This window comes from Oreochromis niloticus, linkage group LG12 (genome assembly GCF_001858045.2).
Source record: "Oreochromis niloticus isolate F11D_XX linkage group LG12, O_niloticus_UMD_NMBU, whole genome shotgun sequence".
Classification (NCBI taxonomy): Eukaryota; Metazoa; Chordata; class Actinopteri; order Cichliformes; family Cichlidae; genus Oreochromis; species Oreochromis niloticus.
Window position 1 is genome coordinate 993209 of NC_031977.2, and position 18498 is coordinate 1011706.

An 18498-nucleotide genomic window follows, 5' to 3' on the forward strand; every position below is an offset into this window, starting at 1 on the left:
CCTGCCCAAGGATATTTAGACTGGAGCAGTGAGTGTAGAAAACATCGCCGTCTCTGTCGCCTACTGTCTGCAGGTCATAAACTCCACCTGCTCCATGTTAACAGATGCGAGTGGGGTCAAACTAAAACAAGATCTCCTCTTCTCCTCTCAAATTTCTCCCCAAAATGCTTTCTGACATTATTAGTAGTTCTCATGAGGCTGATTTGTCTCATAAGTTTGATTCTACTGACTAACTTGCTGTGAAACAGGTTTGCCGGTTCATCATGACCGCTGCAGTCACAGAGAGCAGGATGCTGAGAGAAGGTCAAGCTTTACTTTCCAAAACCACAACAGTTTCAAAGTGACAGTGTGAGGTATTCACCAGCAAACTGGACCAAATGAAGACGTACGTGTGTTTAGATGCTAATAAGTAATAAATACGAGAGGGTGTTAGGGTCAAGACAAATCTACATAACGGGTCATTTTGAGAAAAAAGTCCAATTTTTAGATTAGATCCGTTCTTTTTTGAGAAGGAAGTTGAAATGCGCTGATTACAGTTCGTTTCAAGACAAACTGCCATGGTTGCTATAGAGGTTTTACACATGACGTCATGGGCATGTCGTTTAAGAGCTGTCTGCCATACTGGACATGATAACCACGTGGAAAGTTTGAAAGACCTTCAGAGAGCTACGGCTCAGACGCTCTTTAAAACTGACAAAGTCTCACTCCTTGGAATAAAACTGTAACTAAATGAGGACTGTAGACTTTTACACTGTAGGCTAAATAATCTGTTGTTGGTGGATCTAACGCGTGGCGTGCAGCATCTACTCTAACAGCTGACGGTATAAGTTTGGAACAATACTGTGACTGTATTCACAATATTTGATATTATTTTATAGATAAAACTGAAACAAATACAAACTTATTTTTAAAGTAATCCACAAGTGGAAAGGATTACAGTTCGACCCATGTGATGAACATTTTCAAACTGTTTTTCTCCTTAAACACATTTTTTTACTTCATCATGCATTCCTGTGCGTTCTCCTCTTTCACCTGATTATGTCACTAATGTTTTCAAACACGTCACGTCACCCCAGAAGAGACGGGCACAAAACAGTCTTGTGAAATTCAAGCAGAGGCAGACCTGGAAGAAAAAAAAACGTAATGATGAGCAAGGAGCAGCTCATGCTGTTGTTGGCTTATCTGGACAGCAAGACAACACCGCATTAGATCAGGAGATTCAACAGGAAGAAGACCACCTCTCTGTGCCCTCTGTGTCTGATTCTCCTTCTAGATACTCTCAAAGTGTATCAACTCAATACGATATGACTGTAAATGACCTCAACCAATTAGAGAGAGAATCCCAAAATCTCAGGACGGAGAGGTTTGATTTACCATCTCGATACAAACAACTGATGTTCCTGCTGAAGAATCCTTCATACATGATGCAGATAAAGTTAAATGCTTCACTGGTTTACCCAACTACAACATATAAGTATTCATGTTTATCGAGACACACCTGGAGGATACTCAATCTCAGCCTTTCAGCAGTTCTTGCTCACCTGCATACTACTCAGGTTCAAAGCAACCATGCAGTTCCTTGGATTCATGTTTTCTGTACAGGCTTCATTTCACTTGGATTGATTTAGCCAGAGCGGGAACACATACCTTCACTGCCTATGTGAACTTTCCTAAATGTATTTCAGTTATTGATTGTTTTGAAATAGTCATCGGATTTCACTCAAGGATTTCAAGGCCAAAGCTCAAACTTACTCCCAGTACAGTCACACAGTACCATCAAGTATTTGATAGGCATTATTCCCACGGGAGCGATATTATTCGATTCTAAGGGGGGGTGCAGGACCACAGACGGTCACATCACAAGCTCCTACCCGGTGATGTGGTACCAGCAGATTCAACATTCAGGACCATAGTGGGCTGTACTGTGCTGAGGTTCACATACCTGCTTTTACTTGAGGAAAGAAGCAGCTTGGATAGTGGAACCTGAGAACACTCGAAAACTGGAATCTGTTCGAGTGGATTTGGAGCATAATATGTGATACGCTCTGCTGCAGGAGCCAGTCCCTGCAACGGGACAATGATGACTCTCATTGAAGTTTACCACACCTGAAAACATTGTACGCATTGCTTGTGCAGTGACTAAGTTTGTAACAACATAATATTTCAGATGCATTTTATCTCTCAGGTAATTGTGCATCTTATGTGATCTTTATGAAATTTAAAAATCTCAATGTATGTTCCTCAGTTTGGTGTTTTGCCCTGAACACAAGAATATTTTGTAATTCTTGTTATTTCAATAAAAACTATATTTTTGCTTCTTGGAGCTCCATTTATTTCATTACAACTGTGCAAAGTGTAAATAATATCAAAGTAATATCTCTAAATGTAAATGGGATCCTGACCCCAATTAACAGAAGTAAGAAGTAAGTCTCGAAAGTCGCCAAATCTGGTCATCGATGAGGAGTAGCCATCCTGATTTTATATATAGTCCCATTTGAACCATTTGCAGAAACTACAGATGAGGATGGACGGTATGTTCTAGTTTCTGGGAAAACTGAGGGAGTGGAAATGAGCTTTTTGACTGTATGTGCCCCAGCAGGTAATGATTTCTGTTTTTACAGAAATATTTTTGATTTACTGGTTGGTTCAAGAGGTATAGTCATTTGTGGAGGAGACTGGAACATACGGCTTAATCCCAGATTAGACTCCTTCATAGCAGTCCCTTAACCCTCCTACACAATAAGTGAGTGATAAACCTCAGGAGAGATTTAGGGACCAGCTACACTCACACATGTGCTGTATTCCAGGACTGATTTTTTATTTTAAGAGAGACCGTCACAGAATACCAAACTGCCAAATAGGATGATTCGGCATGAGCCCCCGCATCCTCAGGACCTTCTATCGCTGTGCCATTGAGAGCATCCTCACTGGATGCATCACCACCTGGTACGGCAACAGCACCGCTTACAACCGCAAAGCTCTCCAGAGAGTAGTGCGGTGCTCTGAACGGATAATTGGAGGTGAGCTTCCCTCCCTCCAAGACATCTACAGGAAGCGGTGCCTGAGGAAAGCGGGGAGGATCATCAAGGACTCCAGTCACCCTAGCCATAAACTCTTCAGACTACTTCCATCAGGAAGGAGGTTCTGCAGCATCCGGTCCCGTACCAGCAGACTGAGAGACAGCTTTTTCCACCAGGCCATCAGACTGCTGAACACGTCATAGACACCTCACCTTCACTACTGGAACTTCAACATTATGCACTCCATACTGTACATTAATGCCACTGTTTTGCACATGTCCGACTACCAACCTCTGTATATTTTATATATCTTATTTTATTGTTTACTCTATTTCATTTGTAAAATATGTATATACACACTCACACACACACACACGCGCGCGCGTAGAAAAACATATTTAGTATACACATCCAATAATGCATATACTCTTATATATTGTACATATATTTATTACTTTCAGATTTAGTCATTCTTATATTTTTGCTTGTTTTACGTTATTGTATTTTTGCACAACTCTGTTGCTTGAGAAGCTCGCACACAAGAATTTCACTCGCATGTACTGTACCAGTGTACCTGCACATGTGACGTGACAATAAAAGTGATTTGATTTATTGACTTATGTGATCATGCACCTCTACTGTTATCGTTGCAAATTAATAACAATCTAAGAAATTGATTATGGAGGCTGAATACTGATGTTTAAAACAATCAACAATTTACAGGAAAAATGAAAGAAGAAGAAATCAACAGAATTATGGTAGAAAATGACAGTGGAGAGGTGGGCCCTGATATTCTGTGGGACTGGTATGACTCAGGTCAGGATTTTGTGTGTTGTCGTTGCTCGTCACACATGAGGGTGGCGTTGTTTGTTCTCTGTTACTGTCTTTATTGTCTTGGAGCGACTGTAACAACAGAATTTCCTCAGGGATTAATAAAGCATCCTGATTCTGATAATTCCCTTTTTTAATTAAAAATAAATAAATAAAAGTAAATTATCAAGACATTGCCTATTTGCGAATTTGTTTGGAAAATGTTCAGCTGACACCTGGTGAGGTGTCAGCTGAACCACGTCACAGAATACACTCCAATCAGTGGAAGTTAAACATGAGATATAATTCAGTATTAGGTTTATTTTAGTGTTTCATTTGTTCCTGAGCAAACTGATTTAGCTGAGATGAATCTACAATTCATAACTGGATAGTTTGATTTCACTTTATTGTGTTACTGAAGAGCTTCTTATATGTGGAAATGAATCTTTCACTCATGTTTGTGCTCTAATGTAGAAATGAGCTATACTTGTTTATACAACTTATTTTGAATTAAAATTAACATTAAATTTTTTTAATACACAAAGACAGTGTGAGTATTTTCACTGAGAGCAGAAACAAGCTGTTAGAAGCTTGTTAGACACTATGAAACAAATCATCTCTCTCTAATTCAATTCAATTCAATTCAATTTTATTTATATAGCGCCAAATCACAACAAAAGTCGCCTCAAGGCGCTTTATATTGTACAGTAGATCGCACAATAATAAATACAGAGAAAAACCCAACAATCATATGACCCCCTATGAGCAAGCACTTTGGCGACAGTGGGAAGGAAAAACTCCCTTTTAACAGGAAGAAACCTCCTGCAGACCTAGTCTCAGGGAGGGGCGGGGCCATCTGCTGCGACCGGTTGGGGTGAGAGAAGGAAAACAGGATAAAGACATGCTGTGGAAGAGAGACAGAGATTAATAACAGATATGATTCGATGCAGAGAGGTCTATTAACTAATATTATCTAATAATAATATCAACTAATAACAGTAATGAACAAGACTAAAGGCAGAGAGGTGATATGATAATAATAAATTCATATAGTTTATATGGCACATGCACACGTGTTAATAAAATGTTACGAGTCAGTAACATAACATTGAGTAATGACTCAATATTTATTTCATTGAAGTAGTTTGTTTTGTTTTTGTTTTTGAACTCATCGTGGACGTCATTAGGCACAGACAGGCCTGCTCGCCTCTCCTTATAAACAGAGAATGGAAGCTGTCTCCTTCACCCACACCTCTGCTGTCTCACATGCACACACAGCACCAACTGTCAGAAACAGCTCGAAGCTCATTTGCATCTATAGTCTGTTGGTAGAAGATCACAAAAATGTCACAAAGTATATCAGCAAACATAAACACCCATCAGCACCAAACAAGAAAAAGCAGACATCAGTGTTACGAAGTCTGTCGGTCTTACAGTTGTAGTGTTACAGCTGAGTCCAGGCTTTCACGGAGAATACATAAAAGCACAGTGACAAAGAGGCGCAGCATCTTTAATTAAAGATATCCTTGTGGAGGAGGTGCCAGACCATCAATCGGAACATAATTCAAAAGAATGCAAAGCGGTGATACTGCACAGCGTTGCGGTGCAGCGTTTTCACAGTTCGTCTCTAAAGAGACTCCAGTGGTTTAGTGACTGTTTCCCCAGCAAGTGGTGTTCGTTAAAACTTATATATATACATTTTTATATATATTTTATATTGACCGGCGTGACTATATGAAGCTTTTTCACCCAGACAATGTTCTCTTTTTAAAAACGTATAAACTTTGTTATTTGTTGTGCTTTATGGTAATGTGACGGTGGCGGTGAGCGGAAGGAGGTGCTGAACGGCTGCGGAGCACACGCGCGCGCGCACACACGCGCGCACCGCTACAGGGAAGATGGAGGACGGTGTGGCCGTAACGCAGAGGACCTGCATCCTTTAGCAACATCACTCCTGTGAGCAGGTTCGTGTTCAGGACCAGGCTGTTCGCTGTAGGCTCGACCCACCGAGCGAGATGCGGTCAAAGCAAACGTCTCCGGGCTGGGCTGTTGTCATCATCATCATCATCATTATTGTTATTGTTGTTCTGTGGAGCTTCGCTACGCGGTCTGTTCACTGAGGAGTGGTTAGACGGAAAACTGCGCTCCGCAGATGAAACGTCAAACCAGGATTCAGAGTGAAGGAAAATCCGAAATGGCAGCGTCTTTGTGAGGCTGTGTGTCGGACCCACGCAGAGCGGACATGAATAAATCGGCACATAGAGGCCCTGTTGTCTCCAGGTGCAGAGCCACGGCGGGGCTAACCGGTCCATCCAGCTCGGTGCGATGGTTAGATCGTTTCTCGATGTTTCTTATTGCGTGCTTCATTCAAAGCAGGACTTCAGCTGAGCTTTTGTAAAAGCAGAAGCCGAAATCAAACAGATGTTTTGCTGATGTAGTTGATGACAGGAAAGCTGGGGGTTGTGTAGAAAATTCAGAAAATCTGGATGAAATTGGAAAATCTGGGTAGTTTTGCTTTATTCCTCCTGAAGGTGACTTCTACCAAACATATGAACGACTTCTGTAGTGTTTTAGAAAAAGATAAAGTGATGTTTGAAATATTAAAGTACAATAGTCCTCACACATGGAACCACGTGTGTGTGGCTGTCTGTGCATAAGGAGGCAAACTGAGGCCAGCACCGGGGTGGCTGATGTTCCCAAACACAAATCTCATAACAAATAAGAAAGTGTCAAATTTTTATGTAAGAAAAAAGTTCCCGCAGGACTTTGACTGTGCACTGCTGTGAATAATACTTGTATCATTAATAGTGTGTACAGGCACTTTGTAGTTTGAAGTAATTGTTTTCTGTATCATTTTGTCAGTTGCTCACATTGTTGAGGAGGAACTTTAGCTTACTCTTTTTCACATTGTTGTTTCAGTTTGTTGAGCTGTGCAGTCATTTGTTCATGCACACATTGTATTGATCTGAAATCTGGACTTAGGCATGTTGCAACACTTGATTCTTTTTTTTTTTTTTCAGATATTCTGTTGCAGATTTTGCTGGTGTGTTCAGCGTCTTTGACCCAATTTGGGCCAAGCTTTAGCTGCTGAATAGACGATCTCTTATCTGACTGTCATACTTTGATATTCATTGAGTGAATCATATTCACTCAATGACTAAGGTACCAAGGTTGTATGGCTGCAACGCAACCCCAAATCATCACCCCTCCTCCACCATGCTCGACAGCTGCTAACAGATGTTTGTAGCTCTGATGGTCTGTTTGGGTTTCCGCCAAGCACAGCAGTCTCATTGTGGTCAGACGTCTCAGTCTTGTCTGTCCAAGGAACATGTTCCAGATGTTTTTTGGTTTGTCCAGATACAACTTTGCACACCTAAGCTGGCAACCGTTCCAAATAAGACAGACAAGTTCAGTCTTTGAACTTGTAAAGCTCAAAATCCCATTGAGACTTTTCAAAATAAACTGAAATGATATACATTATTCTCAAACATCAAATTTCAGAATACGCATCAAACAAATGACCTCAAAGAAAAACATAAGGTAAATGGCGCTTACAGTCGACGCCCAGCTGAAAACACTTCATGCAAGTCGAGTTGCCTGAGATTCACTGAATTTACAGAAAATAAACTATTTTGTGATGTATATCGTTATCGGGATTAGAAATGTCATATTGGGATATGAGATTTTGGTCATGTCGCACAGCCCTACCAGTGGCAACAAAACTTCTTGTACTTTTCTATTTTTGGTGTTGGATTCTTTTCAGCATACTTTGGGTTGCGTGACAAGATTACCAGAGGAAAAGACTTGTGGTGTATTCAGGCTCGAGGAGCCTGAATTTCTGATATTTCTGAAATAAAGGTTTAAAAGATACCGAGCTGTGGTAGGACATACAATGTGCTTTTACTCATGTCACACCTTCTTAGTTTAAGTGGCTTAATTATATTTATGTAGTTATTATAGTTTTATATAATTAGAGATTGTTTTTATTTTATTGGATTTTGAAGCTCTTTGAACTGCACTAACCTGGATGAAAAGTGGTGTTGATAGAACATCCTCCATGCTTACTGTTACAGTATAACATTTTGACATGTAATGTTTGCAGTATAGCTCCTTTTTAGCTCCTTCAAACTGTTTCAGTGACTGAGTGTTGCAGGTACTTGGGCAGAAACAGCCAAAGCAAAGAGTCCCAAACAGAGTAAGGTATTGTTACCGGTTAGATTAGGGCTGTTCGATATAACGATATATATCGGATGACGATAGAAAAACGTCTATCGTTTCATTTTACGCTATCGTTTGTTTCGTGGTGTCGCAAAATAAACTGTTTACGGCAATATTTTTTCATCATTTTGATGGTCACTGTAGTGGCTATATTAATTTCCTAAAGTTCTCTCTTTCTCTTATATTTAATATAACCACACTACGGAAGGACAAGCGCTTGTTTTTTATGCGTTTTCGTTAGCAACAACGACAGTAAAACCACGGCGTGTCCGCTTGTTTATTTTCCACATAAACCTTTCACAATAAAGCTCAAGATCCTGTTGAGGCTTTTCAAAATAAAACGAGTCACGTGAAAGATGCAGAGTATTAACGGATGAGAAGCAAAAAAGAGCCGCCAGGTGCTAAAAAATAAACCTTAGACTCAAACGTTAGAACAGGCTTTTCCCCGCAGCACGCCGTGTAATAAATACTCACAAAGAAAACGGCGGCCATTACAACTTAAGTCTAAAAATATATCGTTTCATGCATCAGTTAAAACACTCGACTCCAGGTACGCGACGCCCAGCTGGAAACACTTCACGCAAGTCGAGATGCCCGACATTCACAGAATTTACAGGAACTGTTACATTTTTGTAATTTATATCGTTATATCGACGATAGATGTTTTAATATCGGGATATGAGATTTTGGTCATATCGCACAGCCCTAGGTTAGATGGGGTGCTATTTAATCCTTCTCTTTCAGAGATAACCGGATACCCACACAGAGTATTGGTCTGTACAGATTCAAGAGAGAAAAGTGACAATTGAGGTTTGGGTTAATAAAAGTGTGAATCTTTAGCTTGTCAGTTACTGTTTTTGCCTGTTAACCATGCAAGTCCTTGCCGCATCACTTCCAGCAAGAACGTAGGATCAGACACATATTTAGCTCATATTTTTACATTTTTGTGTACTCACATTTTCTTTCTTTCTGTTTACCCTTTGCAGTCATTTCCAGTAGCCTTTGCTCTGTTGATGATGGATTCCTAAGCCATTCTCTGACACCACTTTACCAACCAGACAGCCATGAACCCCCAAAAGACAGAGTTTGTTCAGGACGTTATGGAGGCGATGGATGGTCCTTCTTGCTATCAACACCACACCAGCCTGTCCCATAACCACAGCAACCAGGACAAGCACTATAGATGCTGTGAGACTTCAGCTGGTGTCACAACAGAAATGGCCAATGGTGCAAATGCTGAAAGCAGAGTTGGGATGCTACAGCAGTACAAGCCACAGGAGGAGCAAGATGTGGAGCTGCAACATGGAGATCAGTCTTCTAAGCCCCAAGAGATCCAGCCCATTCCCCGACCCGCTGTGACACGTTATCGCAGACAGGGCGACAGTGAGGCCCGGCTCAGAACTCAGCAACAGAGGAACAGAATGAAGCAGCAGAGGGAGGCAGAGAGAGCACAGCAGGAAAGGCAGCAGCATGCTAAGATGACCAAGGAAGCTGAACGTGAGAGGGAGGATTCTATGCTGGCCCGCTCAGCAAGTACTGAGAGCGGCTTCCACACCCATACTGACCGTGCAGAGGGAGACGATATCCCAGTGATGACGTCTCTGGAGCCTGAGGCCCAGCGAGAGTCCGAGGATGATGCAAACAGCTACAGCCTCCCACTACGGCCTGAGGCAGAAGAGTACACTGAAAGTGCAGAGGCTGAACAGCATCATCTTCATTCACATTCTAACTATGCTCTTCAGTTCCTAATGCTGCCGCGTGAATCCTTACTTAATATCCCGAATTCCCAAAGAGAAGATAAAGCAGAGGAGACACTAAATGGTGGCTACTCTAACTGTGTCTACACCCAATCCTACGGCCACTCGGGGGCAAGAACCTGTGTCTCATCCAGTCAGGACTTGGAAAGTTTAGATGCTGGACTTGAAGCTTACTCTGAACCATATGACACATATTCGCTGTCTGAGCATGTGTATGAGGAAATATGTGACGCTCCAACCTCAGTATCAACTTCTGCAAATGTAGCAAACGATAGAGAGTCTCGACAGCAGACAGCGACCAGCTTGCAGCTGTTGCAGGGCGGGGCAGGAAAAGGCGATTACCATCAGCAGGAGGCCGTGGGCTCCCGTCTGCGGCACTACGACGAACGTTCAGATGGTGAGTCAGACAGTCCAGAAAAGGAGGCAGAGTTTGCTCCATATCCTCGTGTTGACAGCTGCGACCAAGAAGACGATATTGATAACAGTGTTAATGGGGCTAAAAAAAGCTCACAAAGTTTTGATCCTGCTGCAAAAGATTCCACACACAAAGAAGAAAAACACCAACCAAACAAATTCTCTCACAAAAGCAACAAGACTGCCAGTCGAGGGAAGTCGGCCAAGCAGCAGGCTGTGACTTCTGTAAAGGAGCCAGTAGCAGTGAGGAACAGTGTGGAGAAGAGGGATGCTATATCTTTAGCCATCAAAGACATTAAAGAGGCCATAGAGGAGGTGAAGAATAGAACAGTCAGATCTCCTTACACACCTGATGAGCCAAAGGAACCCATTTGGGTAATGAGGCAGGACTTAAGCCCCACTGCCGAATGTGACCTACCGACATCACTTGGGGCCGATGTAAGTACAAAAGCTCTGACTGTTATTCATCAAGTTATATTGTCCAGTATTAACTGTTCTTTGGATATGAATGTATTAATAAGCTGAATGAAACTCGAGCATCAGGAACATACAGAGTTGATTTGCTTTTTACTTTCAACATACACTTCCAATGTCACTTTCCTGACCAATCCTTTTTGATAAGATAAGATGACAGTGTGCCGATCAGTGGTGCGTTTGGGTAATCTGGGTCTCTCACTGAGCGTGCTCCTGTGATCGGCCAGCACGTCATGGAGTGGGTGGGAGGTACTGTCCAGCATTGTCCTTATGTTGGACAACATGCGCCTCTGTGACACCACCCTAAAGACATCCACCTCCATCCCCATAACATTACTGGCTGTTGGCATCTGCAACCCTCAACCTGCTGCCCCAGCATGTAACCGCACAGAGGAAACTAATGCACAAAATGATGATAAAATTCAATTCAGTTTTATTTACACAGCACTAGGGATGGGTATCGAAAACCAGTTCTTGTTGAGAACCGGTTCCCACTGTTTCAATTCCTTGGAATCGTTTGCCATTTTTGCAAACGATTCCCTTATCGATTCTAGTCGCCCCGAATGACGTCACCACGTTGCGGAGCGTCGGAGCGTACCTGGCAGGAAACACGGCGCCTAAGCGGCTCAAACGCTTAAAAGTTTGTTTATACTTTACGAGAACGGATGACAACAGGGCAACTTGCAATACTTGCAAAGTAGATATTTCATTAAGGGAGGAAACACTACGAATATGCAAAAGCATTTGCTCACAAAACACGCGATGAACTTAAATGAATGTCTTTAATTCCGCTCCGGACTCGTGAATCTCAACCCAGCAGCAGCAGCGGTAACGTTTGCACGTCCTCTCCCGTTAATACGGCAGGTAAATAATCAGCTAACAGTGCATATTATGTTAGCGCGATCTGCTTTATTACAAAACCTGCCATTGTGCATTTAGGTGACCATGATGAGAGAGACAGACAGAGTCTGGCTGGCGCTCGCTGGCAGTTGTCGCTGCAGTCCACCGGTAGCGTCTCTTTTCAGGCCCGCATGTCACCGAGCAGTGACTAGTTTGTGGTCAAAACCTTGCAGCCATTTGCCACAGCAGATGGTAAGTGAATGTGTTTAATTGTAGGCAGGGACATTACTGGATATTCTTGTGTAATTGCTACAGAATAATTTATGTTATACTTTGTTATTGCTACAGAAGAATATTTATTTTATTATTTTACATTTACAATTTTTTTTCCTGGGGACCCTGTGACACCCCATTGAAGAGCCGTAGGCTGTGGATCTCTTAAGATCTCACTGTTGGGTTTGTAAGGCCATGTTACTCCTAAATTTCTGTCTTGTTGAAAGAGAAGATATAAAACAGTTCTAAGCTAATCGACCTTAGTGTTCTCCTTTTTAAAAACAAGAATCGATAAGAGAATCGATAAGAGAATCGATAAAGAATCGAATCGTTAAACAGAATCGAAAATGGAATCGGAATCGTTAAAATCTTATCAATACCCGTCCCTACACAGCACCAAATCACAACAACAGTCGCCTCAAGGCGCTTTATATTGTAAGGTAGACCCTACAATAATACAACAATCATATGACCCCCTATGAGCAAGCACTTTGGCGACAGTGGGAAGGAAAAACTCCCTTTTAACAGGAAGAAACCTCCGACAGAACCAGGCTCAGGGAGGGGCGGGGCCATCTGCTGGCAATTTTATCAAAGAATAAAAACAAGATGAAAATTTTCTGGAGAGACGAGATCCAATCAAAACGAATTAAGTTGTGTAGAAAAGTGGTAGAAAGCTGCATCCTATTCTCCCTGTTTCCTCTCTGTGGGAGCGAGAGCGCAGTAGACATGGGGACACATTCCACATTTGAAGGAAAACCAGATGCTTTTTAAATGGTCTTGAGCAAAACTCACCAGTAGTGATGGGTAGATGAGGCCTCGTGAAGCGTTTCAGCACATTCCCCAAACTGTATCGATACTGTGTCGACACGGTGTTGCTGTTTTGCTCCATACTGACACCTGCTGGACCTTAAATATCATTACAGGGAACTTACTTGAGACTCACAACAGACACTGATTCAATGACATAGTCATACGTGTATACACTGTAAGGTATTGTACTTTCCATGGAATCATTTTATGTGTTTTACATTGCAAATATTGTAGACATCTATAAAATATATTGTGAATGACATAAAGTAAAAATTAAAATGAAAGTATTGTGAATATAATATTACCCATTTAAATGTAATTGATTCAGAGTTTATTATAAATTTCTATTCAGAAAAATAAGTTTATCCAATGTTTTTGCATTCAGTCTATTGCGGGGTTTTTCACACCATTTCCCCAGCTTTGGAAAACTCACAGGCACAGATGAAGCTGGGGTACACAAAAACTGTAAAGTCAGGTGGAAAAGGTTCTGATAAGATGTCTTCCTCATCCCCCAGTACCTTAAAGGATCCTCTAATCTTGGAATGTTTCTCTCCGACACTCTCCACAATACTAAGGGGTTGGCAGTCCTTTATAATAAACTTCAGGACTGCCTGGTCCAGAACAGTCTTCCTAGATGCTTGATTTCAAAATAATAAAACACATATTAATAAAAAAAAGAAAAGTGTTGATAAAACTGTTCAGTGTCAATATAGGCCGACCTGTGTTCATTCTCAGTGTGTTTGTCTCCTCATTTTCATGTTTGGCTCTGTAATGCCTCTGTAACACTGAGGAGGTGCTTTTGTTTGTAAGAAAGCTCCGCAGAACAGATGCGACATTTATCCTGCATAAAATGAAATAAATAATTTACACTGCAAGTCACATTGCTGTTTTTCCTATTCTGATAGATTACACTGAAACAAAGACAGACAAACTATTTGCAGTTAAAAGATCAAAATGATCCCACACAGCAGAAACATTTCCATTTTGTTATGGAAAGATGTGTATTTTTATTTATCTTTGCGAGAGTCAATTTGTGGGGGGTTTTTGGTGGCGACTCGTTCCGTTGACAGATGCGGATGCGGTACCTTTTAAACACAGCTTGGCGCGTTGGTAATGAGCGATACAGCAGCTGTATCGATCACGTGACTTTTTCTTAAAGCGACGCACGCACCGATACAGGCATCGCTAGGTGAGCTTGATACATGCGCCGGTGCGTCAGTGTTGCTGGACCCATCACTACTCACCAGTAAAATCACAACAACCCTTTACACTTCACGTTTTAGTCAACTAAAGTTTCAGTTTTATTCACATACTGCCAAATCACAGCACGAGTTACCTCAAGGTGCTTTACATTTAGTCTTCTACACTCTTATGATTTAGTCATTTAAATGCTCAAATGATGACTCTAAATCAAAACTTTGGCTAATAAACGTGACATGAAATGATGTAAACAGTTTTATGATTAAATCTTTATAGCCAATGACAAACACAGGCATGATATATATGTGTGGAAAATGATTTTTGAAATGTCATAAAACAAAAGCTCTGATATAAAAAAATGTGTGCATGGGTCTAGTAGGTGAGAATAGGGCAGAGTCCCTGTTTTAGATCTGTCACTGCATTGCATAATGACTTTTATGCTAAGTTGAAGATATCAAGAAAATGTCAGCTACTGATTGAAATGATGCGGCGTGAATTAAGCGGCCACATGTTTAGTTTGGAACAAGTAAGAACCACAATCTCCAAAGATAGAAGCAACCTTTTTGTGAGCTTTATAGAATTTGTAATTAAATGTTGGTGATGGTGGACGAGCGCTCCAGTACTGAGGGAATTGTTTCCCTGTCGGACATCCTTCGGGCACTGGTGCTCAGTCATGCAGTTACCTGTAAGGAGGAGAAGTGGGTGTAAGGCTGAGTGGAGCCACGCTGAAGGTCCCAGAAACCCCTGAAACCAATACACTAATAAAGAGCTAGACTGCTGAGTGGACTCCTGCACTGAAGATTGAGTTTTTTTCCTGAGTTTCTTCCTTGTTTATTAACACTGATCAGGTGCAACATTAAATCCACTCATATGGGAAGTAAATATTGAGTGCAGTGTGTTGTAATAGGTTCTGTTAAAATTAGATGGATTTGACCCTCAATCAGAAAAAAACGCGAATACATCATAGATAAAGTGTTTGAACTTTTTTGCGTGTTATCGCTGTGTGGAGTGTAATTCAGAGAAGAATGAGAAACATGTGGTCATCGTGTCGTGCATGCCTGTCCTTTAATGAGACCATGCAGTGCAGGCTTGGGTAGTGTTGAAACTGGTTCACAGCTGCAGGAAAAAAAGTGCCAAAGATGCTCAGTGAGTCGTGTTAAGATGCCTCGGATTAGTGGCTATAGCCATCTACCAACCACTCCACACTCAACTGCAGACCAGCCCATCTCTGCCCCCAAGCCAAAAGTCCTCAGGAACAGTTCGGTAAACAGCTTCCAAACTTCCCAGATCCCAGTCTAATCAGTGACCCAATCCACCAGGGGTCTGCCCTCATTGTCTGATGCCAGATAGAACAGGACACCCAAGGGTCCTGTCTCCATTCTCCGGTGCACTGCAGCTGTTTTGGTTGTGTGACAGAGACCTGCTGACAGCATTGGGTCGGTGGTTCTTATGTTGTGGTTGATTCCAGTTAACACAGATAAACCTTATTACCGTCTCTTTCTGTGGAAAGTTTCGTCCACAGCATGTCTTTTGTCCCGTCTCCCTCCCCTCACCTCAGCCTGGTTCTGCTGGAGGTTTCTTCCTGTTCAAAGGGAGTTTTTCATTCCCACTTTTGCCAAAGTTCCTGCTCAGAGGGGGTCGTCTGATTTTTGGGGTGTCTTTACCTTACAATATCAAAGGCTTTGAGGCGACTGTGCTACGTAAAGAAAATAAAATTGAATTGAATTAGTGAGGCGGTGGGCCGCCAGAGTTTGAATCCAATCTGCAGGACCAAGTGTGTCCAAATGAATTAAATAACTCACTCATTAATTAACAATTGGAAATGTTTATCCAATTTAATAATGACATATATATTAAATAGAAATTAATTTGATTTGATTGATTTGATCCATTTAATAAATTGTGTATTTAGTTCCAATTTCCATAATTATTTCATGGTTCCTGTGCTGCAGTGTTCATGTTATCCTCGCCCATCAAACACTGAGGGAGTCAAAACCATTGATGACCTTTTATTTTTGTTTTTTTTTACCCAAACTATAAGTCATGTTTTGAAATACTACAGTTTCTTTGAATACACTTTTTAAATATTTAGTTTGGTGTAATCTTCAAATATCTGGTTGATCTAGAGCCTATTTACAAAAGTGTGCCAGTGTTTTTGGAGATGTCCGTTCCCACTAGTGTAACAGCCGCCTTACTGCTGACAGCGGCACATCATTTTCTAAACTCCTGCTGATCCTCACCACTTAAACACGGGACATATTTCTCTTAGGTTTAGCATTTTCACCGGGACCAGAGACATGTGACCTAGTGTGTTGTTGCTGTTCGTGGATATCCAACAGACTGATGTGTAGCCTGCCTAGATATAATTAAAAAGATCTATTTTTAAAAATATATATTTATTTATTCCTCTGTATTCTAAACATGAGCTCTCTGTTATAAATTTCTAATAAGTCTATTAGAATAAAATCAGATTATCTTTTGATTTGTGTGTGTGTGTGTGTGTGTGTATACACGCACAATCTTTTTATTAACAGAGATGATGTTGGTGGTTTGTGTAAGTGTACATGACAGATTTGTGTGTGTCTGTGTTCAACTTGAGAGAGAGAGTAATTTTAAGTTTTTGGTAATTATTATTCTATAAATGCATTGATTACCAATATTTACATATGGCGTACTAACAGTATCCTAATCTTTTATACTTTTACAGCACATAAATGTAACGCAAAGTTATTTAAGGGCTAGTGTTATTGCAATGGGTAAGTTTACTGACTGACGCGCAGAAGAAATAGTTCTTTATGGAGCCTAGATGGTGTGAATGATGAGACCAAAGACTGCAGTATCTTGTACCAAAAATATATTGAATAAATGGGGGAAGGGGAAATGGACCAAAATAATCAATACAACACACAACATAAATAAATGCCCACAATCAAATAATTGTGTAACAAATAATAAATCAATTGCTGTGATTTTCTGTGCAAGAGTCCTTTTGTTAAGAGTCCTTGTCGGTTCTTTTCTTTTTAAAGTTCACTTTTAAGGTATTCCTCCTTAGGGTCCAGTTTCATACAATGGGGAAAAAAATATGTCCGTAATCCAAAGACGGCAAAGCGGGGGAAAAAAAAAGCAAAGAATGGTCCTACCGGCTCGCCACTTCAATATGAAGAAGATCAATTTAAAGGGGGAGAAAAAAACCTGACCTGTAGGCCAGAAAAATATCCATTAGTAAATCAAAATCAATTCAGTTTACCGGTAAACAAATACATTTTTCTGCAAGTCTATGTAACAATGCAAATCATCATCATCATCAGTCACAAATGTACAACAGTTAAATTAGTAATCATCTTGGCTACGTAGCTTAATCTATATATTCCAGTAGCGTTCGCTACAAACAAATACAAAAATAACAATAAAGGAAAACAACTGTCTAACAGACAGCATAGCCGAATTCAAGGCAACACATAACAATAATCATTTAATTGCACTTTGTTTCAAAGTAAGCCCATTAAAGTGCTTAAGGAAATAAAGGTGTTCAAAAACAGCGGTTTTTGAACCGGAGTTCTGCTCGCGGTGGGAACGCCGCCGAACAAGGTCATTTGTTAATCGCGAAAACGGCCGACTGGTTACTGACAACTAAAAGGGTGTTATTAGTAGATGTTAAGAACACTTACCACTGAGGTGATACAACTTTATAGACGAATTTAGGGGAGAAAACGCTTTGTTTTCCAACACCGTTCTTAACGCCATAAGCATATAGCCACAGCAGGAGTCGAACCCGGAAGTATCCCTCCACAGCCGGTTTTCATAGTTGCCGCGACGTGGAAGGAGCCAATCAGGAGAGGGACCTCAAATCAGCTGGTGTGGGTCATGTGACGGAGTAGTTGATATGGGTTACAGGTTCCCCCCTCGATCTCATGTACGTCCCTGTACATGGTGGCTGGTTGCGGATGACAGGTTGCTCAGTGGCAGTAAGGAGATGGTCCTCTTCATCTTCCAACACATGAGTGAAGGCGGTGGTCAAGCCATTGATTAGCGCCTGAATACTCTTCAAGATAGGCTGACCAAGCTTAGAGTATTGTAACCGGTCTGGTGGTTTCCTGGTCCGAGTTGATGTTCTCACAGGTTCTAGTTCAGAGCTGGAGGTGTCGGAGTTAGAGGGTAAATCAGCAGCAGAGGACATACTGGGCTCAGTCGGCAATTCATCATTGGTAGGTTCAGCAGAGGACAGACTGTCCTCTGATTCCACAGGATCAGGAGCTTCCTCCTCGACAGGGGTTTCTGAGTCAGGGGTTTCGCTCTCTGCTGGCTCAAGAGGAGGCAATGGGAGCGTAGCAGGTTCACAGAATGGCATATTAGGTGGTAAAGTTTCAGTGGCTGGAACGGTGGATGAAGGTTCTGGCAGATTGTGGATAGTGGTGAATTGCAAAGGCTCTGAGACAGGATCATACCATAGATGCAATATTATGTCATCCTCATCTTCTGACTGAGGTTGTGCACAGTCCTCATCAGAAAGGTTGAGTGACCGCTTCCTGGTTGGTTTTACAGTTGTTCGGTTGGTTTCAGTGGAATCCGGCAAGAATCCACATGGCAGGAGGAGATCTCTGTGCAGAGTACGAATCGGTTTGGGTTTGTTCTCTGGTCGGAGAGTGTACACTGGAATATTGTCTGCTCTTTTTACCACCACA

The 18498-nt window shown here is 41.4% G+C and overlaps 1 protein-coding gene across 4 annotated transcripts in view; it reads left to right on the forward strand.

Moving 5' to 3' along the window:
- The first annotated feature begins 4842 nt into the window (after positions 1–4842).
- The window catches only part of apba1a (amyloid beta (A4) precursor protein-binding, family A, member 1a), a 65943-nt gene continuing 52287 nt past the window's right edge, over positions 4843–18498 (forward strand). Inside the window, exons 1-2 of one of the 4 annotated variants that reach the window (XM_019365913.2) lie at positions 4843–5794; positions 9035–10657. In XM_019365913.2, coding sequence (XP_019221458.1) covers positions 9113–10657 — 1545 coding nt within the window. In that variant the 5' untranslated portion in view covers positions 4843–5794; positions 9035–9112. The other 3 variants (XM_019365915.2, XM_019365914.2, XM_025896902.1) reach the window with 3 other exon arrangements.